General features: G+C 52.3%; 1 protein-coding gene across 2 annotated transcripts; it reads right to left on the reverse strand.

The window, feature by feature from the left end:
• Positions 1–45: 45 nt before the first annotated feature.
• RASSF5 (Ras association domain family member 5) lies at positions 46–23503 on the reverse strand. 2 transcript variants are annotated; one of them, XM_027717793.2, is made up of 8 exons: positions 23353–23503; positions 21603–21718; positions 20848–20971; positions 19702–19820; positions 6319–6432; positions 4626–4923; positions 4136–4251; positions 46–3066 (listed from the first exon to the last, which is right to left on the reverse strand). In XM_027717793.2, the coding sequence occupies exons 1-8, from the start codon at positions 23501–23503 to the stop codon at positions 2914–2916; spliced, it is 1191 nt and encodes a 396-aa protein (XP_027573594.2). In that variant the 3' UTR covers positions 46–2913. The 2 variants fall into 2 exon arrangements, with proteins under 2 accessions (XP_027573594.2, XP_027573591.1); XM_027717790.2 differs by lacking the exons at positions 19702–19820; positions 20848–20971; positions 21603–21718; positions 23353–23503 and adding an exon at positions 15006–15372.
• Positions 23504–24173: the final 670 nt, after the last annotated feature.

A 24173-nucleotide genomic window follows, 5' to 3' on the forward strand; every position in this document is an offset into this window, starting at 1 on the left:
CATGGAAGTTCCATAGGAGGGCGCCAGAAAAAGAAAGTAAAGAGATTTCTTTAATCACTGACAGTTTTATTATCATTGTCTCTTACACTGTCTGCATATGAACAAGTAGTTTCAGAACCTTCAAAAAAAGCTGAAAGTGAGACATTTTTTAAAAATGCCATAGAATCACTAGGGAGTAGTAAAAATAAATTACAGCATTGCAAAAAATGCATTTCACTTTGCCATAGAAGCTTTGCTATTCCATCCTATACACAGTATTTTACATGTTTTACAGTAGACATGAAAAATAAACTCACACGACCTAGGCAAGACAATTGCTAACCAAAGGCACTGCCAACAGTATTTTGCTTAAAGAAGGGGCCAATACTTCTAAAAACAGCTCAACTGACCTATGAGAATTGGAGTTTCAAGACTTAACAATTCTTCAAATGCCCCTTTATCTTGGGAAAAAAAAAAAAACAAACAAAAGAAAGAGCCCTCCTCTTGGCAGGAGGTTTTCAGCAGCATCCACAGTGATTGCATAAGAAGCCATGCCTTCTACAAACTGTCAAAGACATGCTGGGGGCCAGGGAGGGAGTCACCAAAACTGGTAGAAAAACAACAACCACCAAAAAAAAAAAAAAAAAAAAAAAAAAAAAGAAGAAGAAATCTGCACAACTTTCAGCCAGAAAGAAAAGGGATTTAAAACAGTTTTAAATCCAAGCGTGTGGATCTTACTTCTCAGAACCAATGGCAGTTTTTTTTTACAGTGTTTTTCCCCCTGGATGGAACAGAAATATTTATATGGTGCTTTCAAGACTCGAAGCACTAGATAAAATGTTATTTAAATTGCTTCACGAGTGAATAGTGAAGCAATAAGTCTTCTTGTAACTGGACAAACAGCCCCAGAGCGTGGAAATTGCTGCTCTGTGGCTGCCACCACGTTGTTAAAGGTCATCAGGTGCAGAGTACAGTACAGCTGGAGGCCCTTCCTGCCCTGGGAGCAAAACCCTCTCACTACTGACCAAAACAGGAGCTGCAGAAAGTGGCTTTAAGAGATGCAGTTACTCTCAGTTTACTCTCATATGGTTTACAAACAAACATGCTCTCCAAATCTGGAAAAAAAACCAAAATCCCAAGCAGTCACCTTCCAGAAAGAAACAAAACAGTTCCTCGTCCCTCTACAGACAAAAGCAGCCTCATCACACCAGTACTTTGGGTATCTGGGGGGGCAGGAGCATCAAGGCCTCTTGACAGAAGCCCTTTCCAGGTTCCTCCTTAGCCCAAAATGCAAAGTTTTCACACTTAAGGGAAAAAAAAAAAGGCACTGAGGTAAATTTTAGACTCCTCCACGTTACCCAATAACCTGTTGCCTCCCCTCCCACTTGATGCAGGTGGGATCAGAGCAGCCCACGAGCTCAAAGGGACGCTTTGCTCATCAAGCCAACAGGAATCCCTTTCCCGTGCTCCATCCCAATCCAGCAGCACTAACATTCCCTTTTCCCTCCGCCTCGTTGTGGTGGCCTGTGTAAACAGAGGCAGGGCTGGCCCTGGCTGTGTGCAACGTGCTTGGTAGGAAGCACAGAGTAAACGTGGGGCCCATCCTGTCCCACTGGAATCCCTGGAGCCTCCCCTGCCCGGCCGTGGCACCAGCACCGTCAGGACTCTGGTCAGAGTGAGGGCAGGAGCTGAGGCTCCAGCTCGAGGAGTTTTCTGAGGGATGCTCAGCGTGTGCATCCAGTGGGAGCCCTGAGATAGGGAGAGAGACCTGCTGTCCTCTCCTAACTCCACGGAGAGAGCAGGACCTGGGAACCTCCCTGGGTGAGCACCGGCTGAGAACAGGACCCAGAGTGGCACAGGGGTGTCATGGACAGCAGTGCAAGGAGGAAGGACAGGATGGGGGGGAGCAGAAAGCATCCAAGGTCAATAATTCCCTTACTCCTGGTCTTAAGGCTTTCTCACACGCTCTTGGTGCCACCTCCACACCCCAGCCCTGGTTGGAGCTCCTCCCCCTCGGTGCCAGACCTGTTCACAGCTCAAAAGCAGCCTGATTTGTGAAGGGGTTTTGAGCTTTCCTGGGTTAGTCTGTTGGAGATGTATTGCTAAACATTCAATACTGAGCCATCAGCCTATGCCCTAACCATCATCTTTACACTTTTCAAACAGAATTTCCTAAAACATAGGTGCCAATTCCTACAGAGCAGGAAACTCATAAAATACTGGCTTAGCTAAGCATCAGGGGTATTTGCTTTAATTCACCTTCGCAAAAGTAGAAGTCAAACAGAACCAAAACGAACGACTTTTCCCGGAATTAATGTTACCAAGTTTCAATAATACTTATCAACAGCCTGTTTGGGTGTTGCAGCTGCCTTGGTGTCATAACTTGGCACTTCCCTGGCTACCTTAGCCCTGAACAAGTCCGTCCAGCACTGGTTACAGCTGCAACACCCACGTGGTTTGGTGCAACAACCTCCTCCCCTTTCTCTGCTGCTTCCTGTGCTCTCCTTGCAAAACCAGAACTGGGCCACGTGGGCTGGAGCACCTCTGAACAGGAACGAGCCAAGCTGAGGGAGGAGCACGAACAGCAAGTGTTGCCCTGCTCAAAACACTTGGCCAGGAGATGTTCCTGTTGGGTTTAACAGTGAGGATTTTCCACGGAGCCTCTCCATCGGATGGTGCAGCTGAAAAGCCAACCAGCAGCTGTGTTTGGTTTGTTGACCTGCTTTAAAACAGGCTTCCCGTTCTTGGACTGGCTCTGGTCCTGGGATAAAGAGGTTTCAGAAGAAGAAAATGCAATAGGATCGTTTTAGGGGTGCTGGGAGCCAAGTCCTTAATGGAAGGATGAAGAGGGAGAGTGACTAAGGTGTCCTGAGAAGTGTCTTTTCATTCAAAAACAGTATCTAGCTTAGTCCGATGCCTGGTGCCTCCTGAAGATTATCCAGGTTTGCCTCTGGCTTCTTTCAAGGTCTGTTGCAGTCTCTGTTTAAACCTCTCGTACTTCCTGTGCACTTGCTGGATTTTGTCCTTTTCTTCTTTGTCCAGGATCATCAGGAAGTTCTGAAGCTCTGGGATGGAGAAGGCATCCCACTGCAAAACCAGCAGAAACAAAGTGAGCACACCCCGTTCACCTTATGGGTTTGGTGGGTTATTTTCCCCCCTCGATCTGTGAAGTGGAACAATAAAAGATATTTAACCATATCTGATCTCCAGGGAGCTTAACCTCATATTGTGAGAGATGGGATAAGGGGCTACAGCAGGAAGGACCATCCCAGTCCTGAGCCCCTGAGACTGTAGAAGCAATAAAAATCATCTTTACTCAGGTGAATTAAAGCTCCCACTGCAGGAGATGCCACAATTCCCCAAGGAACTGAAATCCATGTGGGAGTAGTGGATGTGACATCCACCCACACTTGTTGGTGCAAGGGGAGCGAGGTCCCAGTGGTGACTCTGCCCAGAGGAGCCAATTCTCTTGATTTTTTCTCAGTTATCCAAACTGTTTGAGCCTCAGTAAAGCCCTTGGCACACACAGGCTGCTCAGCTGTCACCTGACAGCAAGGGACAGGCAGGACACAGACTGATGACTCTGATCACTTAATAAATACTGCTGTGTGCCTGCTCAGCACTGCCACAGGAATCCAGCATTCCCATGGCATCCTTCCCAACCCCAGTCCTGCTCCTCTGTCAGCACAGCACGTCCCAGCCACCCCACAGCACACGAGGAAGAATCCCACGGGATGCAGCAGCTCCCAGCATTTCCCTTCACTGTGGTGAGGAGCAAGATTGCAACCAAAAACTGATGTGAATTTATTACCTGAGCATCCCTGGCTTCCACTTAAATACGTGGATTATTTCTGACAGTGTTCAGCTAATCTAATTAGTGAGGATTAAGTCAGGGGTGGCACTGCTGGGTTCCACAAACAGATTATGGGGTGGCCATCAAAACTGGCCTCAGCATTTTCACAGCTCGAGTTTAAACTGTTTTAAAAATCCAGATAACTTAGGAGCAACAAATGGCCAACCCAGCCCCAAATAAAAGGAAACAGCCTTTCTGGCGTGGCACCACTTCACCCGTGCTGCCTCTGCCACGCACCTCCCAGCTCTGCCACGTGCTCCAAAATGTTCATGTGAAAACCAAGGCAAAGAGGCCCCCACATACCTCAACTTCCCCTGTTTCGTTTTCCTTCAGCACAAAACTCAGCACATCTGTGTCAGGGCCTGCCAGCAGCCGGAGGTACAGAGGGTACTCGGTGAGAGGGAGCTTCTGGAAGAGCACTGCAAGGGCACAGCAAACATCCACAGTGAGGTTGTAGCTGCTAGGGCACAGGAAAGCTCAAGAGGTCAATTGGAGCATGTAAAAGAGGGTCATGCTGCTCAGGATCATGGGGGAAGGGGCTGAGTCTCTACCACAGGTCCATAATGATCTTTATAAAGTGGTTTCGGCTCCTTTTGAAAACATAATTCCCCTGTTAACTTAAGCAGCATCCCCTCCTGCAGAGCTCTGTCCATTTATTCACCTGGATTTAGACTTTGCCTGCCTGACATCCCACTGATTCCTACAGGACTTTGGGTGCATTTCTGCAACACAAAACAGAAGCAAAACCCACCAGCCACAGCAAAGCTGGCGGGGTCCGAGGGCCCGAACTCACCTTGCCCGTCCTTCCGCATCTCCTTGAAAAGTGCAAACTTCTGGGGATTATCCACCACCATGAACTTCTTCAGCAGCCCCTGGATCACCTCGCTCACCGTGGTCGTGCTGCTGATGTGGAGCTGCTTGATGGCGTCCAGGGGCAGGTAGAAGGAGGTTCTCTTGTCCGTCATGTCAGCCAAGTTCACCTCCTTGAGGGCATCGTAGATGGACTGGGGCCGGATCCCGGCCGGCACCGTCACGGGCCGGCGCAGCTTCAAGTGCACTTTGATGAAACCTGTATACGTCCCATCCTCGTTCTGAAGCACAGGAGAGGCAGGTCAGGCTTCCTCAGCCCCTCAGACCTTTCTGGTCTGCAGGACATGCCCCCCCCCTTGGTGCCACTGGGGTTTGGGGGGTTCTTATTAATCATGTAAAAAGTAACCGGTGATTTCGGGTCAGTCACAGATTTTCTCCTGTCCCTTCCCCTCAGCAATGACTCAGCCCTTCCCCTGTGTGATCTTGGTTTACTTCAAACCAGCGCTGCTACGACTCAGTTATGGAAACCATTACATGGAATTTGTAGTTGCATTTAAGTGCATTTAAGTGAAACCCCTGGGAAGGGCTGTGCCCTCGTGTTCAGCAGGATCTCCCAGCCATATCCCTCATGTTTTAAGCTGGGCCCAGGGGGTTCTCACATCACCATGTCAGAAATCACCACTGGAGATCAGCCTGTCTCCTCACAGGTCTCTTACCCCACCCTCAGCTCTGCAAAAATGCAGAAATCAGGAGACAAGCCTGGTTCTGCACAGTCCATCCGTGGGTGCCAGGCAGGAACCAGCTGGGAACACTGGGCCTGTGGTCCCACCACCAGCAGCTGAGTCCCAGGGCCAGATCAACTCCCAACACTGGGTTTTTGCTAAACTCCAAGCAAAGCAACTCAAGAGTAAACATTTGGGTCCCAACTGACTCCTGTAAGTCAAGGGGTGATCAAGATCAATGGGATGACATTCCAGCAGAGTTACTCTGCAGCCTCCACTGAGGCAACTGTTGTAACAGCTACTGTTTTAAATAAATTTCAGGTCTATTTTCAGATGTCGTCAAGAACCAGGGAGTTACGTAGCTGCTATTCTTGGAAGGTCTACAATTTAATTATTTTACTCTTTAAGAAGCTCTGTCCCCTCTCTGTAAGTTCCTGTGAAGTTTGTACCTTTGTGTTACTCCAGTGTGCAAAAGAGGGGATTTCCTTGTTTTCTCACCACATTGCTTTACTTAAAGATGGCAATAAGCAAGCTTGCAATAAAAGCTTCAAAACACAAAGCTTCTTAGACCTCTGTTTAAGCAAGTCTGGCAGTGGAGAGGGGAGGAGCATCTCTTTCTAGAAAGATTTTTGTGCTTTTAAATACTCCTTATGTTTCTGAACTGCAGCGTCAGAGCCCGAGTTCCAGCCTGACTCATCCCCGCCAGAACAACGTGGGCTCATCTATTTGTGGCAAGTCATTGCCAGCACAGGCTGGCCAGAGATTACTGTGCCAGCCTGAAGGGATGGAGGCAGGGAAGGGTTATCTGCAGTGCTGGTCACTAGGGGAAGCCAAGCAGGATGAAAAGCAGCTGAACAGCCACAAACCCTGTTGCCCCAGTGACACCTTCCCCCAGGCTGGCTCAGTTCACAGCACCAGCCCCTGTGGATGAGACAAAACCAGCCCAGTACGTACCAGCTTCATCAACAGGCAGTTTGTGACCTTGGCGTTGTACTTCTCAATCCTCTGTTTGATCTCCTGGACGGTCGGAGGCTCGGGCTTTTCTTCTTCTACTGTTTGTGTCACATTCTGCAATCAGAAGAGAAGGGCTTGAGCTGCTTTATGTGTTGGGTAACACTCCATCTGCTCAGCTCTGCTTTTCCTTGGGAAAGCAGGAGCAGACCCTGTGCAGATCCTGAGCTCACAGGTGGGGATGGTCCCTGCAGCCAGGAGGCCAAATGTGCAGGGTGCCACACCCCTGCCCCCAAACCACCCCTGGACACCAGGAACAGGCAGTGGAGGGCAAGACAAAACCCACCAGTTAGTGACACAAAGCAGTGAAACACCCCAGTACAAACCAGGGCAAAAAAATCCAGCCTTTAAAACTCACTTTCAAAGCAAAGCCACCTGCACCTGTGAGCACTCAGCTACTTCTTGTGATGCAGTTTGGAAAAAAAATCACGTCCCATTTCCAATATTCATGGCTCTGCCTCCCCAAAACCCAGGGTGCTCATCAAGCAGCTCCCAGCGGGTTCACCCAGGCAGAACCTGAAGTTAAATCTCTCACTGCTCTCGTCCAAAGCTGTGGAAATTATAGCTCAGAGCAATAATACCACACAGGCAGCAAGACTGCTGCATGACTAATAAATCAGTCACTGCAAAGCCAGTCAAAGCATCCCCAGCCCGTGTCAGAGACCGTCTGCCCACACGTGGGTTCACAGGGAGGGTGACGGCGGCCGCTGCTCGCCTGGGTTTGGGGGAATTTCCTCTTGGGAGGCAAAACCAACAGATCTGGCACGTAGGTGGGCTTCACCTGAAGGCCACCCATGGAAATGTCAGTGATGAATAATCCCAGAATCGTCAAGGTCTGAAAAGACCTCTAAGAGCGAGTCCAGCTGCTGGCACAGCGCTGCCGTGCTCACCACTAAACCACATCCACAGGCTTTCTGAGCACCTCCAGGGATGGTGATTCCACCACCTCCCTGGGCAGCCCATTCCAATGCCTGACCACCCTTTCAATGAAGGATTTTTTCCCCAATATCCACTCTAAACCTCCCCTGGTTCCCCTCCAGCCAGGAGAGCAGGTCTCCTCTCAAGCCCCGCCTGCTTTATCTGCTAAATCTGCTGCAAACAAGCCCGTGTGTGTCTTGGGCAATGCTCAGTGGGCTGGATCTCCCAGCACAGAGCTCTGCTGCCTTCCCAGAACTCACCACCTTCCCTGGAGACAGCCTGTGAATGCATTTTGCCAGCGCTGCCTGGAACTGTGCTCAGCGCTCCCAGATTTTCTGTGGGCTTGCTCAGAAGTTGGCATTAGCAGAGAGCAGAAAGCGTGAAGGGATGTGCCATCAAGGCCAGGAAGGCTCAGAATAAAAACTGCAACCTTTGACAATGAAAAGAAAGGGGAAAAAAGGCAGCTTTGGGAACAAAGCTTGTCTCTTCCCAGGCAGCTCCAGAGCACACAAGACAAGGACGCAGCAAGCTGTAAATAAGCCAATATTGCCCAAGGCTACCCAGGATATTTCTTTTAGGAGGAGAATCAAGCACAGGACAAACTGAGAGAGCCTGGTTGCAATCTGGAGAGACAGCTGCAGTCCTGGGACTCGAGAGCCCCAAATTCATTCAAGCAAACCCCGAGTGACAGGTCACAAATTTCACAATTTCCGCTGGAGACGAACAAACAGCACGAGATCTCTGGAAACACCGACCTGGAGCAGCAACCCCAGGGAGAACACTGACAGTGTGCTGCAGTCTCCTCATCCAGTGCCTTCCTTGGGCCTCCAAGAGAGCTGGAGAGGGACTTTGGACACAGGCATGGAGTGACAGGACAAGGGGTGGTGGCTTTGAACTAGAAAAGGGGAGATTCAGATGGGATATTGGGAAGGAATTGTTCCCTGGGAGGGTGGGGAGGCCCTGGCACAGGTTGCCCAGAGAAGCTGTGGCTGCCCCATCCCTGGAAGTGTCCAAGGCCAGGTTGGACAGGGCTTGGAGCAACCTGGGCTAGTGGAAGGTGTCCCTGCCCATGGCAGGGGGGTGGAACACGATGATCTTTAAAGTCCCTTCCCACCCAGATCAGTCTGTGCTTCTATGAAAATAAATGACAAGTATTCCTGGGGTATTTAAGAATCTCACATAAACATCCACTGATCATTATGGCAATTTCCACTCCACAATTTGTCAAATACACAGTTTGTGATACATCAGCTGCAGCAACTCCTATGTGGCTGCACACAGGTGCTGGGCTGGCAGGGGAGCCTTTAAAAAAACAATGCCAAGGGTTGAGATTTTCAGAAGTAGCACTGGGGAAAAGGGGAAAAATATAAAGAGAAAAGCAAACAAACAAAAAAAAACCCCTTCCCTTTACGTTAACAGAGGAGGAGCTGTCAGAAACCCTGCACTTCCTCATGTCACCCATTTCACAGCATTGAGACAGGCACAGCCTCCCCAGGACTGACCCCCATCTCAATTACACAGGGAGAGAGCCCAGGGGACCCCCAGGACCATCCCCCCTGACATGCACAGAGGGTTGTAGCTGCACAGCAGAGCTGAGGGCTGAGGCTGTGCACGTTCACCACACGTCATCCGTGGCACAAACACAACCATCCATCCACCCACCCATCCATCCACCTAGACACACGTGGAAAAAGCAAACACAGCAGCTCAGCCTGTCCCTGTCACTGCCTCTTCCCCTCCTGGGATGTTTCCAGCTGAGGGACACGACGTGTGCCAGCAATTAAGAGCCCTGGGAGCAGCTCGTGCTCCGATGCTGCCTGGTTTCCATGGAGGACACACGGAGCACCCGGGAACACGTGAGCCTGGAGCAGTGCTGGGCCCCAGGGACCCACAGCAGGCACGAGGCAGGTGGTGTGGCTGTGGGTTCCAAGAACAGCAGGAGGAAGCCTGGCTCGGGGCACGTCACAGGTCTCACACCACGTCACCACACGACTGCTTCAACAAACCACTGCCCAGCCTCGGGTGTCCTGCCTCCCCCAGGCAGGGCAGATCACATGGACCTGCTGCTCTCATGGCTTGCTCAGCCCCCTGCCAGCTCACCTTCCTCCTGCAGCCTCCTGCTGAAGGGAAAGGAAGTTTTAACAATCTCCTTCCTTGCAGCCACCCCGGCACAGGCACAGGGGGTGTCCGGGTGAGAGTTGGGGCACACGCTCCATCCACGGCCAAGCAACGAGGTCATGGGGGAAAAGCTGTCCCACAGGATCCACAGTGGGGCCATCCCAGCTCCAGCAGCTATTTAGGGAGCTCTGTGGGACTATAAAGGGCACTGAGGCTCCAAGGGCTCAACCCTTCAGTGATGCTCAGGCCTGGCTATGCCGTGAGCCCCAGCAGGGACCACCCATCCATCCCAAGCCTGCACTCCTCACAGCTGGAAACTCTGCTTTTCTGTCCTACAGACCAAAACCCGCCTGTGAGTGAGACCCAAAGCAGCCCAGCAGCACCAGCCCCACAGTGGGGGAGCCCTGGGAAGGGGCCTGAGAGGAGAAGTGCTGCTCCTTCCTCCCGTGTGATCAAATCAGCCACTTCTTTGCTCTTCACAAATCCACCCCGACCTCCGGTTGTGCAAAGCTTCTGGTGCAGAATCTGCAATTCTGGCTAAAGGAAGAAAAAACAGAAGCTTTTAACCATAAACCGTTGCCACATTTCCTGTTGCACCGGGACGGGAGGAAACGAGCTGTGAACAAAACAACAGCTCTGGCACCTCTGCCTGCACCTGAGCCCGGGCAGGCACTGCAGCTTTCCTGGGTGGAAAACAGGGAAGAGCAACCCCAGCCATCCTTGGGGATCACCTCATGGCCTCACAACAGGACACCCGTGTGCCAGCCTGCACAACCAGCACGTTCCATCGTGCCACCCTCCTGTGTGACCGGCAGGAAAGCGACGGCAAGGCTGGAGCTGCCAGGGTGATTCCACACCTGCTCCACTAAAAACCTGATGCAGAACATGGCATGGCTGTGGATGCCAGAGGTTAAACAGGCTGTCAGCTCGCTGGCAGTGTTTAAACTCAGCAGGTGAGGGGTTTGCCAGCCTGTGTGACACTGCCATAAAATAACTCACAGAGCTGCAGCGACACAGGCACCCACAGACTGCACAGGACCCTGCCCATGTCCTCCCCCTGCACAGAGGCTCCCTTCCATACCCTACATTATCCCTCTGTTGTAAGAAATACCAGCTGTAAGAAAGGACTCGAGCCTCATCTGGCACTTGGGCTAAAGCTCAGTGGGATAAAGGCTGCCCAGCTCCTGGTGCACAAAGCCCATGGCCCGGGGCTCGGGCAGCCACTGTCCCCACAAGTTCCCCACACCAACCCCCTCTTTGCAACCCACCACTCAGCTAATGAGCCGTGAGCTGGTGACAGGCTATTATGGAAAACCCACAGGCCCTGGTGATTGTGGTGACACGCTCTCAAAAGAATTCTGAGCCAAGAGAGGCAACAACGAAGCCTCTGCGACAGATATTTCCATTTATCGGTTTGAGAGGAGAAACAGCCTCCCCATCCAGTCAAAGGGCATCCTCCCTACAGCCTCTCACCTGCCCAAAGTCAACCCCCAACTTAAAAACCTTTTTAAAGCAAACAAAGGCAGCAGCTCTGCATCATCTTGGGAATAACAGCTCTAGGTGGGACCCAGGAGCTTTCTGGTGCCACTTCAGCAGTGTGGGTGGATGGTGCCCTCTCCCATGGCTCCACCACAGCCTCAGCTGGCACAAAGGAGCTGTGGTTACAATTTGGATGCACAGCCCAAGAGGTGGAAGACCAGCAGTTCATTATGTTGGTCTTTGCCATAAGCTTCACCACCAAACCGGACATGGAAAGGCACAGTAGGTAGAAAGTCTGATTGTGCCCTTCCCTGGGACACTCCTTGGAGCAAGGGCCGCTTCCCTGCAGCCCCAAACCAGCCTCAGGGACACCATCCCTGCCCCCTCACTCCCAGTCAATTCTTCTCACCAGCTATTTAGTTAATGAAGAGCAGAACAGTGGAGATGGATCTGGCCCAACATCCCCACATTCTTGGCATCAACTGTCTTATCTCGAGGCGAGAGCGGCCAAGTCCTCCCTGGGGTGCTCAGACACAGCTCCATCACCATTTACATCAGCCACGCTGGGACAACTTGCACTCCCAAAAACACAGCCCAAGCTCTCCCTTTGGCTTCCATGTTCAGACTGCAAGAGTGTTTCAAAGATCTCTTCTGAAGGGATTATACAACTCAGGGCATCAACCCTCAGTTCTCCTGCTTATTATGGAAAGATTTGTCCTAAAATATGAGAAAGCAAAGCCTGGAGAGCACGTCTGGGCCACAGTTCAGAGAAGCATCACCAGCTCACCTCCTGTGCCCACTATCACACCACAGCACAAAGGACTGGAAATAGAAGTGAATGCTTCAAATCTGAGCCAGAAACAGGAGAAGCAGCAGCTCAGAACTGTAAATCCAGCTGCAGCAGGGAGTGGTGGCAGCTGGGGGGCATCGGGGCCAAGGCAGTCACCAGAGCTGGGACATCTCTGCTCTCACAGAGCTCTCCATCACTGCTCAACACCCAACACTTCCCCTTCACCACCCACTCCCACGGTTCACAGCGCTATGCTGGGAAAGGATCCACTGCTCCAGCACAGACAGGCAGGGGAGAGAATCACGCAACAGATTTAGACCAAAAATCACCCCCAAAAAACCCTAAATACCCCCAACAGTTCACTCCCTTTGAGAAATTCAGATGAGAGGCTGTGGTTTGCTTTGGGGTTCAGAGGAAAAGGCAGAAGATAAGAGAGCTGTGCATTTCTAGAGGAGGGGAGAGGGATGGTTGCTGCATTTCAGAGAGGTTAGAGCAAGTGAAGATGGGCTCAGTGTTTTGATTGCCATGGAGATTTCACTTAGAAACCGTTTTTTCTGCCACATCTCTGCTCAGCAGTGAGAGCTGAGAAGGTCCTCACGAGGAGCTGCATCTCAGGGGGGGTCTGGGCTGGACAGGACCCCAAGGGTGCACAACCACACCAGTGTCTGTGTGCACAGAGACCCCAGCCCAGATGGTGGATCAGAGGGATATGCTGATCCTCAGGAGCAGACACTGGGAACTGGTCACAGCCTTGCAGGGCCAGAAAAGCTTCTTCCCCCCCTCCCTCCCCCAAGAGGTGCCCCAGGGCCACCCCTGCAGGAAGACTGTACCTGCCTCCCCCCTGGGAATCACTCTGTGCTCTGCAGGACAGAGACAAGGGGACAAAGAGAGGACCCTGAACTAGTCCCTGGGCTCTGGCTCCTCTGCAATGCCCACTTTGCACCCCCACAAACCATCTCATCCAGCCCCTGCTCAGCTTCTGTCCCTCCTGTGTTTTCTATTCCTGGACAGACACTTGCCCCTCTCTCTCCCTGTCTGAGCCAGCAGCCACTGATGCAGGACTCCAAGAGCAATTTTGCAGAGTTTTAAGCAATCAGGCTTCAGGCAGAAGCCACTGAAGCCATTCAGCTGGAGAGGCCTGAAAATGCCAAGTAATGGATCTCCAGGGATGAGGTCACATGTGAGATCTAAAACGGTTCTTTGCTAATGAAGAGTGATTGCAGTGATGGTTCTGAAAATAAAAAGGAATTACAGCAATCCTGGAAAGAGGCTCTTCAGGTTAATACAGTTATTCCAATCAGAAAAATCATTTCTGTAATCATAGAGAACAAATTCCACTCCACTGTTTTAAGTGACTGGAGACCTGTATGTCTCCTCCTACCCCCCACATTTCCTCCACAGAGATGTTTCCTATATCTTTCAAGACTTGTATCCCTAAGTTATCCATATTTAGCTTCCTCCTGCCCAGTGCAGGGCATGCCCATGGGTTGATGGGTGCCACACTGTGCATCCTGGATTCAGGAATCATTCCTGGGCATCTAAAGATGGACAAACATCACCATTCCCAAACACACCCCTCAGGTTAACTCACTTTTGGGTCTAGGCTGATGTTCTCTGGTCGTGGCCAGGAGCAGGGACCATACTTGGGGAAAAACAAAGTCGTTGCCACAAGCAGCTCTTGTATTGGTGGGAAGGTTCCACATTCAATAATATCACTTAATTAAGGTGCCAAGGTGAAAAGGGGAGACAGGGAGTGAGCAATATGAGACGTCCACCACCTCCTCCTCCTCCTGCATGACCTGCACCACCACTGACCCCCAGGATGCCACGAACCCCCCAAAACCTTCCTCCCCCGAGGCCTGACAGTGGTTTCCACCTCCATCCAGCCTGAGACAGGAGGACCCATCCCCACACATTACACAACATCAGTTGGTTTTAAGCAGCACATTTTGTGTGGGGGTTTTTTTTGTCCTTTCCACTCACAGGAACCATTTCCTCCCCATAACACCAAACCCCCGAAAGGCTCCATCTTCTCCAGCAGCTCTGCCACCCACGCTGGTCACATCCAGGCAAGGAGCTGGGAAAAAGGGGCTGCAGCACCTCCAAATCCCTCTGTGAGGGAGAGCTCCTGAGGACCAACAGCACCAGGCTGGTTTCCAAAAGGTACCCAAGGATCTGCAGTGCTCTGGCTCAAACAGAGCAGCACCAACACCCCGATCTCTTACGTCTCCTACACAAATGAATCATCAAATGACATTTAAAAACCAACAGCAAGTGTCGGTTAATCATAGTGAAAGGGAGCCGCTGGCCAGCAGGGAATATCCCACCTTAAACCCAAGGGAGTGTTTCCTCAGAGAAATTAAAATTCCCAGCAGACTGAAGCTCTCCCCCAGAGCAGCCCCACCTTCCCAGGGAGAGCAGGGGAGAGCTCTTGGGCTGCAGGAGGATGAACCCCAAAGCACCTCCTCAGGATTGCTGCTCTGCAGCCTCAGGTGCAAATGCAGCAGAGCCTGAACAGGAGTGTGCCAGTGCTAATGGTTTACAGGGGAGTTTTAAGTGAAAAAAGCTGCTCCCTGGGCCAGATTTGACCTGTGGGTGCTGCAGGGCTCTCATTGTGCTGTGAAACCCCCACTTCCGCAGCAGCACCTTCTTCTTTTATGCTCAGCTGCGGTTGGGGCCCCAAAGTTTATGACAGGGATTTTTAATTTTGTTTAAATAAATGCTTAAAACCCACGAAGCAGCCCTGTCAATGTTACTGAGGCAGAAACCTCACCCTGGGGTGAAACACTGCCCAGCCAAACCCTCTCTTCCTTCTCCAAGGCCGGTGCACATGGCCCAAGGCGCCCAGAGAAGGATCACATTCATCACTGTGTTAATAAGCTCACGGATTAATTTGGTCCTGAACTTTCCCATCTCCCCACCCGCAATTTTTCAGCAATGCTGCAGATTTTGTGAGGCCAAACCACAGGTCCCTGGCCGGGAGCCTGACCCGTGGATGACAGCTGGCAGGGTTGCTACAGGATTTCACCTAACGCCGAAAAAAAAAAAAAAAATCACGTTTAGAGTCGGCTCCTCCAGCGTGAATCCCCCCCGGGGAAGGGGGAAACCCGGCGTGTAAAGGTTGAGATGGCTGAGGAAAACCTGCAGCACCGCAGACCCCCCTGGCACAGGAGAGGGAAGAGCCCTCCGGCAGCTCTGCCCTGACTCCTGTACGAGCTCATTTTGGCAGCACCCGCAGCCAAACGTGCGGGAACACCCGACATCCCCCTCCTCCGGTGCCCCCCTCTTCCCAGCACATCCCTCCTCACTAGTTCGGAGCCGTTACCTTGGCAGGGACCTTGCTCTGCGCGCTGCGGAAAAAAGAGGTTTTTGCCGTGAAAAAGCAATCCTCGAGGTCTTCATCCAAACTGCAGTACCCGCTGCTCATGCTGCTGCCGATGGTCATCGAAGCCCGGCAGAGGCGAGAGGCTGAGGGGGCGCGGGGGTCGCCGGGGGGCTCGGGGGGCCGGCGACCATCGGGGTCCCCGCTGCGAGCCCGCGCTCACATCCTCGGCTCGCCGGCGCTTATCTGCGGCAGCAGCTCCTTCTGCTCATCCTCCGGAGCCAGCCGAGCTACTCCTCTTTAACAGGCAGCCGTGCCGGGTAACCCTTCCCTTCCCTCTCCTCCTCCACCCGCCTCCCTGCGCAGCGGCGCCGGGGCAGCATGGAAGGGGCAGAGCCGCAGGTTCGCTCCCGCTGCCGGAGCCCAGCCCGGCCGGTCCCGGGGATGCCCGCGCAGCATCGCCCTCGCCTTCGCCTCCCCTTCCTGCCCTCGCCTCGCTCGGCGCGGCCCCGGCCACTTCCTCTTGCGGAATTTCTCACCCCGCTCGCAGCCGAGGTGCTGGGCACTGCCCGGCCCCCCCTCCCCGGGGACCCCCGGCACCACCTTGGTGACCCCAAAACACATCGCCGGGGAGGGCTGGATGCTGCCCCGTCCCTGTCAGCAGCCAGGGCATCGCCTGGTTTTGGGAGTCAAGGCCAGGCTGGACCAAAAGGTGGTAGGGAAAGCGGGGGGGGCGGGGGCTGGTGAAGGTGCAGCCTGAGACCCTCCTCGGGGTCCCAGAGACCCCTGGCTATCACACTGCAGGAGGCACTGGGTGCCCCTCTGCTCTGCAGATAATTTTTAGAGCAGCAGGAGCAATTTCAGAAGCACTGGCACCCAGATGAGGCAACTTCAACTGCAGCCCAAGAAAAAGCCCTTCAGCTCCTGGGTCCTGCTTGCAAGAAGCTCCAGGCTCATGAAAATGCTGTGCTGGCCTTGGAAAGAGGCTCAGAACAACAGCATCATCCCTGGTCCCCTCAGCCCCCCCAGCCCTGCAGGGACCCAGCTCAGCACTGACCCACCCCAGCACTCCCTGCTCCATCCCCTCCAGAGCTGCCAACCATCCCATCAATACCCTGTGATTTACCCAGCAGCTTTTAAAGCAGCTGTGACCTTCCTGCTTGGTGAAGATCACAGGTATTTCTGGAGCCAGGCAGGGGAAGAGCTCTGCTCCCCACAGGCTTTTCCTCCTCCCTCGGTGGGGGATCCCGTGAGGGGCTGTGCATCCACGGGGAGCACATCCCAGCACATCCACAGCCACCTGAAAACACATGTTTGTGAGCAAGTAGAGGGGACTGAAGAAAAGCCTGACACGCTGTGTTATGAAAGACCCTGCTTAGGCAATGCAGAATTAATGTACGTGCTAAGAATTCTTCACCACACTTCAGAAACGGAGGAGGGAACGAGGCCTGAGAGCACAGAAGGGTTTGGTTTGGAAGGGACCTTAAAGTTCATATTGTTCCACCCCCTGCCATGGGCAGGGACACCTTCCACTAGCCCAGGCTGCTCTGAGCCCTGGCCTTGAACACTTCCAGGGATAAGGAATCCACAACTTTTCCGGGCAATCTGTGTCATTGCTTCACCACCTTCACAGGGAACAATTCCTTCCCAGTACCTGAGCTAAACCTGCTCCTCCAATTGGTCCAAAAGGGCTCCATCCAAGGCCTTCACAGCCACCACCCAGCACAAAAACCTCTTCCCCTCTTGATAGGCTGCAGATGGTGCTCCAAATCTGTATCTGTTAGTTGAAGGACTTAAATCACTCCAAGCCTTTGATAAGCCCCGTGCCCCGCTGCCAGCAGCATCCCAGGAATACAAACTGAGATGTACATGGCAAAAGACTGGAGGGAGGAGGCAACATCTGCATCTCAAAAAGAGGAAGGCAAGAATCCAAGTGGCTTATTTACAAAGCAACTGGTAACAGTGTGGAATAAATAAGCCATGCTCTCAGCAGCAGAGTCCTCCTGCAGCAGCACAACCCCCCCTGCTCCACGGGGATATATTTAGAGGAGAAAGAGGCTTAAATTGAGCATGTGCAACACTAGCAGAAAGTGAGTGTTGGGCTGATGATCAGCACTGGTGTCTCCTATGAAGTCTCAGCCCCAGGAGTGTCACAGGGGAACCAGGGGGCAGCCCCATGTGAAGCTGGGTGCTCTCCCTCTGCATTGCTCCATGGGATTCTCCAAGAAACCCCCACTTTTCCATTGCAGTCCACCTGCGTGGGAAATCAGCTCCATAAAAAAAAACAACAACCCAAAAACAGAACAACTAAGCCAAATAAACCCAAGTAATTTTGGCCTGTTGGTCCAGCAGAAGCTCTACTTAATGGTTACCTGCACATCAGCCCCTCCCAAACCCACCCACTGGTGACCTGCATCAGTTTTCAGGGGGGAAGTACATGACCAGGGACCAAACTCCTGGTGCTGCCAACACCAGCTGAATCTGGATTTCAGCTGGGCAGGCTGATCTGGGACCCAAATGTAACACACTCTTAAGTACTTTACTGGATCAAAGCCCAAATTATTAATGCCTGGTATTACAAGGTAACAGCATTAAATATGTGATAATAAAGTAGTTATTTCTCCGATGCTTCCAGCTTGCTTAATTTTGATAATACTATTTAATGACTTCCAACTCTGCCAGCTATTAATTTTTCCTGTCTTTCCAGAGTGCAATCCCCTTCCCCTCCTGCCAGCATATTCAGGCATCCTGTTAGTCTCCTACTGGAACACTGACACCGCTTTCCCTCCATCCTCCTCCTTTCCAGCAGCAAAACCTGCTTGGCCAACAGAAACACTCCAGGAACGTGGCTGTGTGCTCAGCTTTATGGGCTCAGATCAAGTAAACATGATTTTCCCCTGATTATCCAGCATCCATAAAAGAGAACAAAGCCTTATTGCGGTGATTTAACCCTCATTAACCCTCAAACCAGCCCCCACACCTCCAGCTTCCCCCAGCACAGGCAACAAGGCTCCACCCAGCACTTTGCAGTACGAAAGGTTTCGAGGTACAATCCCCGACCAGGACCTTGGGATTGGGTTTATGGATTTCTGTTTGCTGCTGGAATTGGAGAGACACTTTTGTTTCCTGGGCACAAAATTCCACCCCCCCTTCCCTGGGATCCCAGCAGAGCCGTGTCAGAGTGATGGATTGCCACTGAGCACGGGCTCTGTGTTTGTTATTAGGCCCATCAATAACCCCGGCTGGTGTTATCGCCCCGAAGATGAAACGAGCCTTCCTCATTTTCCTGAGAGCCAGGCTTTTCTCATGCTGCTGGGGGAAGCCCAACAACATCCACCACAAATCTGCCTTCACACCCTTATACAAACACCTCAAGGCTCAGTGGGGAACCCACTCTGAGCCCCTTTGTAACACATAACTTAGAAGATAAATCCCATCTCACTTCAGATCCCTCCTGGCCAGTTTATTCTGAGCAGCACCTGCCCAGCCACGCATCAGCCAGACCAAGCTCAGCAGACCTTGCACAGCAAAGGATGGATGACAGCCAAACCCCACACACCCAACAGAAACCCCGTGTTGCCTTTGGAAAAGTGCATGTTTCCATCTCCAGTTCTGCACAAGCACATCAAGGTCCTCCACAGAGAGGGATATAAACACAGCCTTATAATGAAGGTGAAAACACAGAATCACAGAACCATTAAGGTTGCAAAAGACTTCAAAGATCATCCAGTCCAACCTTCAGCAAAGTGCCCACTAAACCATAAAATTAAGTGCCACATCTACTCATTTCTTGAACACTTCCAGGGACGGCGACTCCACCGCTTCCCCGGGGAGCTGTTCCAAACACTTTAAAAAAGAACACACAGAGACTGAAAAGGTTCCGTTTTCAAGTCAAATCCACTCCAGGCAGGTTTCTAAGCGGTGCCTTAAGCTTCCAGCATTAAGTATCTTCCATCCCACGTGGCGTGACGGGAGCCTCTGCACCCTGCAGCCTGTCCCACCCACGCTGGCTCGCAGGACACTGCGGCACAGACACCTCGGGACCCTGGGGGGATTAAGCCAACAGCTAAACCTTCCGGAGTAACCCCGGGATTACTGCACATGCCTAACGCAGATTGAAGGGTTTCAATCCCCTGGGACTACTGAAACTCTTAAAACAAGGCCATTAGCCAGGACTCCTGGTGAAATCTGCACCTGTGCTCTGTGGTGACGCAGGAAAAACGCACCTTTGCTGCTGATTTACAAGCGCTTTGCTCAATTTAATGACAAAATTTGATGCTAGTGTCGGTGATCCCTGGCAGGCACAGGGACATGAACCACGTGACGAGGGGGCTGATGACCCCTCAGGGCACTGGGACATGGCCAGGCTGCAGAACATGGACCAGCATTCCCACATGGCACAGCTCCTCTCACGTCCACTCCAGAATGGGAGCATTTTAAACACAACAAAGTTACACACACTCACCTCTGCAGGGAGGGAGGTGCCCACATGCCCAACCTCCAATCCACCAGATCACACACCCACCCAGGCAGGACACCTGGGCATGGTGTTTACAGTCCATCAGTGACGGGGTCTGAGCTCTGACAAGCCCTCCCTCCTGGAAAACCCTTTGGGAGCAAGACATCAGGTCCCTGGAGGAGATGCCATCGGTCACCACGAGGCTGTGCCCCCCCTCCCCGAGCCCCCTCCCCGTGGTACCTGGCTGCAGGGTGGCAGCAGGGTGCTCTCTGGGGACAGCTGGCCCTGGCACGGCCCCGGCCGGCGGCAATCCAGCTGGATGAGGCTGCGGCACTCCTGGTGACACGTGTATCTGCAGTCTGCAGGGAGAGAAGGAGAAGGTGAGGCGCCCAGACCTGCAGGCTGCGGTTGAGGGGCGGTGGGGGAACCCCAGGAAGGGACTGGATTCCAGCTGGAGGGCAGACAGATGCTGTTGGGCACCAGCACAGCCCGTTCAGGGTCCCCACTCAGGGGGGAAAGGCACCAAAACACCTCATCCAGAGCAAACATTGCTCCCCTGTCCTCTCCCCAGCCACATTCCTGCCATGTGTCCCATTGTCTTTCCCCAGACCTGGCACACTGACACACAAAGCATGGTAAACGCCCCAACCCCACCAAACCATGGGGTACCCACTCCCCAGTTCTGCTCCTGGGAGGAGTCACCTGCAAAACATCTGGACCAAAAGCTTGACCACTGCACAGGATCCTTCACCTTTCACCACCAGGAGGGAAGAGACATCTTTGTATTAGACAGAAGTCAAAGTATTTAAGGTCACTAAATATCACAGAATCATAGCATGGTTGGGTTGGAAGGGACCTTAAAGAACATGTTGTTGAACCCTCTGCCCTGGGCAGGGACACCTTCCACTAGCCCAGGTTGCTCCAAGCCCCTTCCAACCTGGCCTTGGACACTCCCAGGGATGGGGCAGCCACAGCTTCTCTGGGCAACCTGTGCCAGTTCCTAAATACGAACACTGCAAGGGCCAGTTACAGTGATTAAGGCACAGATCCACCTCCAGGCTGCCACAAATCCTCCCCTGGAGAGGGCAGGGACACATCCCAGCCGGAGCAGGGGCCATGACCTCCTGTCCCAGGTGCAGTAATGCATTGGCACAGTGGTTTTTTGGCTGCTGACCCAATGTCAGACATTAACTAGTTCAAGGAAGGAATTGCACAGACACTGCTGAGCCCAGGTTTAACCCCTTAGGGCACAGGGTCCTGCTTGCCCACGGCTCCAGAGGGGCAGCCTTTGGCACAGAGAGCTCCCTCCCTCCACCAGTTATCCCACACTCATGGCCATCACTCCCACAGCCCTTTCCCTCGAAGCCCCAACTCCTCCAAACCCACCTGACTGCAGCAAACAACCTCCTTCTGCTTTAATGGCCCAGCTGAGCCTTTTAATTTTTAACTGCCGTTCAAACAGCATTAAATTTACTTTTACGTTATCCAAAATTCCAGAGAGGTCACCAACCTGAAAAAAAAATTTAAAAAAAAATCCCCAAACCAAGGCAAGAGGGTTCACCCCACAGAGTGGAGTGCCTGTCCCTGCACCTGCCCTGTGACCCCACTCTGAACCACCAACCCATTTTAAATACCCTTCTTTTCGCTTTTCTTTTTTTTTCCCCCCCTTTTTTCCCTTTTTCTTTAGCATTTGGGTCAATGGTTTTGAATATCTGGGGCTGGCAGGAAAGCGAAGGAATATCCCACGTTTGCTGTGGAAACAGTGATTTCTGCTCAGCTCTGGTGAATACTCCAATGCCCCAGAATGAATGAGAGGAGCTGAAGCACTGCTGGGAGCTGGTGCCTGAGGGGGGAAGCATCAATCTCCAGGGGAAAGAGGGAAATCATTTATCATTTAACATTCATGTGGCGTGAGCTGTCTATCATTCTCCTATTCCAAATCAGTTCTCTCAAGTCAGCCTGGGGGAAAAGTAGGGAATCTTGCCTTTTTTTTTTTTTTTTTTTTTATTAGAAATAAGCTGCAGTTACACAGTAATTTAATGCATGACCTTTTGAGCAACTGGAACAGCCTTTTAATAGGGGACATTTGCCAAGTCTTTGCTGGAGGTGCCAATTGGAGAACGCTCCAGCTGCGGGTTCACCTGAGCATCTGCCACCAGAACGTCCCTTCTGCCTGTGTGGCCCCAGATTTTCACATTTGGGCAGCTGCCTCCTGGCTCTTTCAGACCTCCTGGAGTGGGAAGAGCCCTCCCAGCACCTGGGATAAAGGCAACCAGAGGTGTGACACACTTGTAACCTGGACCACAGAAATGCCAGTTCCCAGGCACACCTCTGGATCAGGCCCATTGTGGCCAGGCATTTCTTTAGGGGATTAAAGTGTGACACCTCCTTAGTCACCATCACCTATTAACAGACCTAATCATCCTGTATCCGGCAGGGAACACTAATTTTAGAAACCCTGCACAGCTTTAGGAAGCAGCCACGTGACAGGTTAGCCAAGAAGAGCAGGATGCCTCCACTTACACTTCGAGATAATTTCCATTCCAGTCAAACAAAGGAACGCTTGGAAATGTAGTTTCTTTAAAAAAAAAAAAATTAGTCTGATCGTGATACTGTGAAAAACTTGGGTGGAGAAGGGAATTTCCCTTTCTCCAAAGATTAAAGTCTCTCAGGGGGATTAAGCTGGATAGAGTAAACCAGTCCAATACAGATGCTCATCTCAAATCCCTAAACACAGGGCTGCAGTCACAGAATGGTTTGGGTTGGAAGGGACCTTAAAGACCACCCAGTTCCACCCCCCTGCCATGGGCAGGGACACCTTCCACTAGCCCAGGTTGCTCCAAGCCCTGTCCAACCTGGCCTTGGACACTTCCAGGGATGAGGCAGCCACAGATTTTCTGGGCAACCTGTGCCAGGGTCTCCCCACCCTCACAGGGAACAATTTCTCCTGTCATCCTGCCTGGCCCCATCCTCCCATCCCCACCTCCAGGATACCACAGACCCCCCTGGGGCACCTTTCAATTCGACCCATCCCATGTGGAGATGGAAACAAGAGGAGAAGGGAGGTTCTGCTGGAAGGGGAAAATGTGGCAGAACACTCCAGAATCCTTCAGGGGCTCTCACACATCACACACACCTCTCAGTGCAGGCTGCACCCGAGGCTGGATTTTGCTGGGTGCCTCTGCCCACACCCCACGTCAGCGGGGTGACCTCAGTGACGGCAGCAGGATGTGGCCCTGTGACACCAGACAGTGGGGTCAGGCGGCTCCTCCTGCTGTGAGGGGACAGGGCAGGACCTGTGGCACCACCACAACCATCAGCACCCCCAGAGTAATGCAGGGCAGGGGCTCAGTTCTCCTGCAAGACACATCCCAACACCCCCCCAGCACCGACCCAGCCCCATCACTGCAGCCCCCTTTGTCTCGTCGGGTTTAGGTCTCAACCAGATGGTTTGGGTTCATTTGTTGGCAAACACAAGCAAAGCCCCAAGGGGGTGTTTCTTCTGTTTGTCCAGAGCAGCCAAGGCCCCCTGGGTGACAGGCACCCTTCTGTGATGTCCCTGCACTGCTGCAGCATCTGGAGCACAAATGCAGCTGCTGGCGGATGCTCTGGAGCCTTTTTTTACTAAAAGGCAAATTTTCCTTTACAGTGGAGCAGCACTCTGTGCTCCTGCCAGAGCAGGGCTGAAAAAGGAGCCAGAGCAGAGGTTGAAGCCTCCTGGTGTCACAGATGTGGTGGCAGGAGATCATGCCAGCCCTGTGCCAGCCCTGCTACCTGCCAGGCAGGATCCCTGCGGCTCTGCAGTGCCACAGGAAACCCTAAGAGCACCCCAAAGAGCAGCAGAAAACCTGCACAGGGCCAAATCCCCCCCAAACTCACACCACCACCTACCTCTGAGCAGCAAGACCTCCCTGCTCTGCCTCCTGGGCAGCTGCAGCCCCTCAGACCAAGGCTTGGACTTGGGGAAATGCCGGAAGATTTTCCGAATTCTCTTTGTTAGGAGCCCAAAGCAAGTGGCTGCTCCTGCTTTGCTGTCTGTCATCCTTGGGAGAGGAGATCCAGAGCTCTCCAGGCACACACAAAGCATGCTGCTTCCACGAGGGGCCTTTTCTCCCACGGAGATAAAACCCTGACATTGCCCATTCACAACCTGCTGCCACTCGACGGGGTTATTTATTTATTTTTCTGAGCAATGAGGCAGCGCCGCAGCTCAGAGCTTGTGCATCTCTGGGCCCGTCCCGTAAGCCATGGAAAACTTTCTATTTCTGGGGCTTTTTGCTTGATAAGATAAAACAACCCAACGGGAGAGATTAGAGAGAGAAAGCGCAGGACCCGGCCGTGCGCTGGGAGGTCTCTTCCCGGCATCCTCCCTTTGCTTTGCTGCTTTTCCCTGCAGTCTTTTAAAGTTTAGGGGGTGGAAAAAAAGTCCCCAGTGTTTAAACAGAGATTAAATTAAAGAAATACACTGAGATGAACTACATTTATAGGACTGAAACTGTATTTATAACATGGATTCAAACTCTGCACATAGCAAGGGTTTCTAGATTCTTTCAGAGCAACGAGAAAAGTCACGTTATAAAAAGGAGGGAGTGTGACCATTTACACAGACAAACAGTGCTAGGACAGGGGGAGTGGTTTTAAACTAAAAGAGGGGAGATTTAGATTAGATGTTAGGAAGAAATTGTTCCCTGGGAGGGTGGGGAGGCCCTGGC

The sequence above is a fragment of the Pipra filicauda genome, unplaced genomic scaffold (genome assembly GCF_003945595.2).
Source record: "Pipra filicauda isolate LSUMZ 115617 unplaced genomic scaffold, ASM394559v2 scaffold460_size520110_pilon, whole genome shotgun sequence".
Lineage (NCBI taxonomy): Eukaryota > Metazoa > Chordata > Aves > Passeriformes > Pipridae > Pipra > Pipra filicauda.

Coding starts and splice junctions, on each gene's coding strand:
- RASSF5 (XM_027717793.2), bottom strand. CDS start 23,503: ATGACAGACAGCAAAGCAGGAGCAGCCACTTGCTTTGGGCTCCTAACA. Junction 21,719..23,352: donor GGAGGTCTTGCTGCTCAGAG/GTAGGTGGTGGT, acceptor CCTTTATCCCAG/GTGCTGGGAGGGCTCTTCCC. Junction 4,924..6,318: donor ACTGCCTGTTGATGAAGCTG/GTACGTACTGGG, acceptor CCTGTGCTTCAG/AACGAGGATGGGACGTATAC.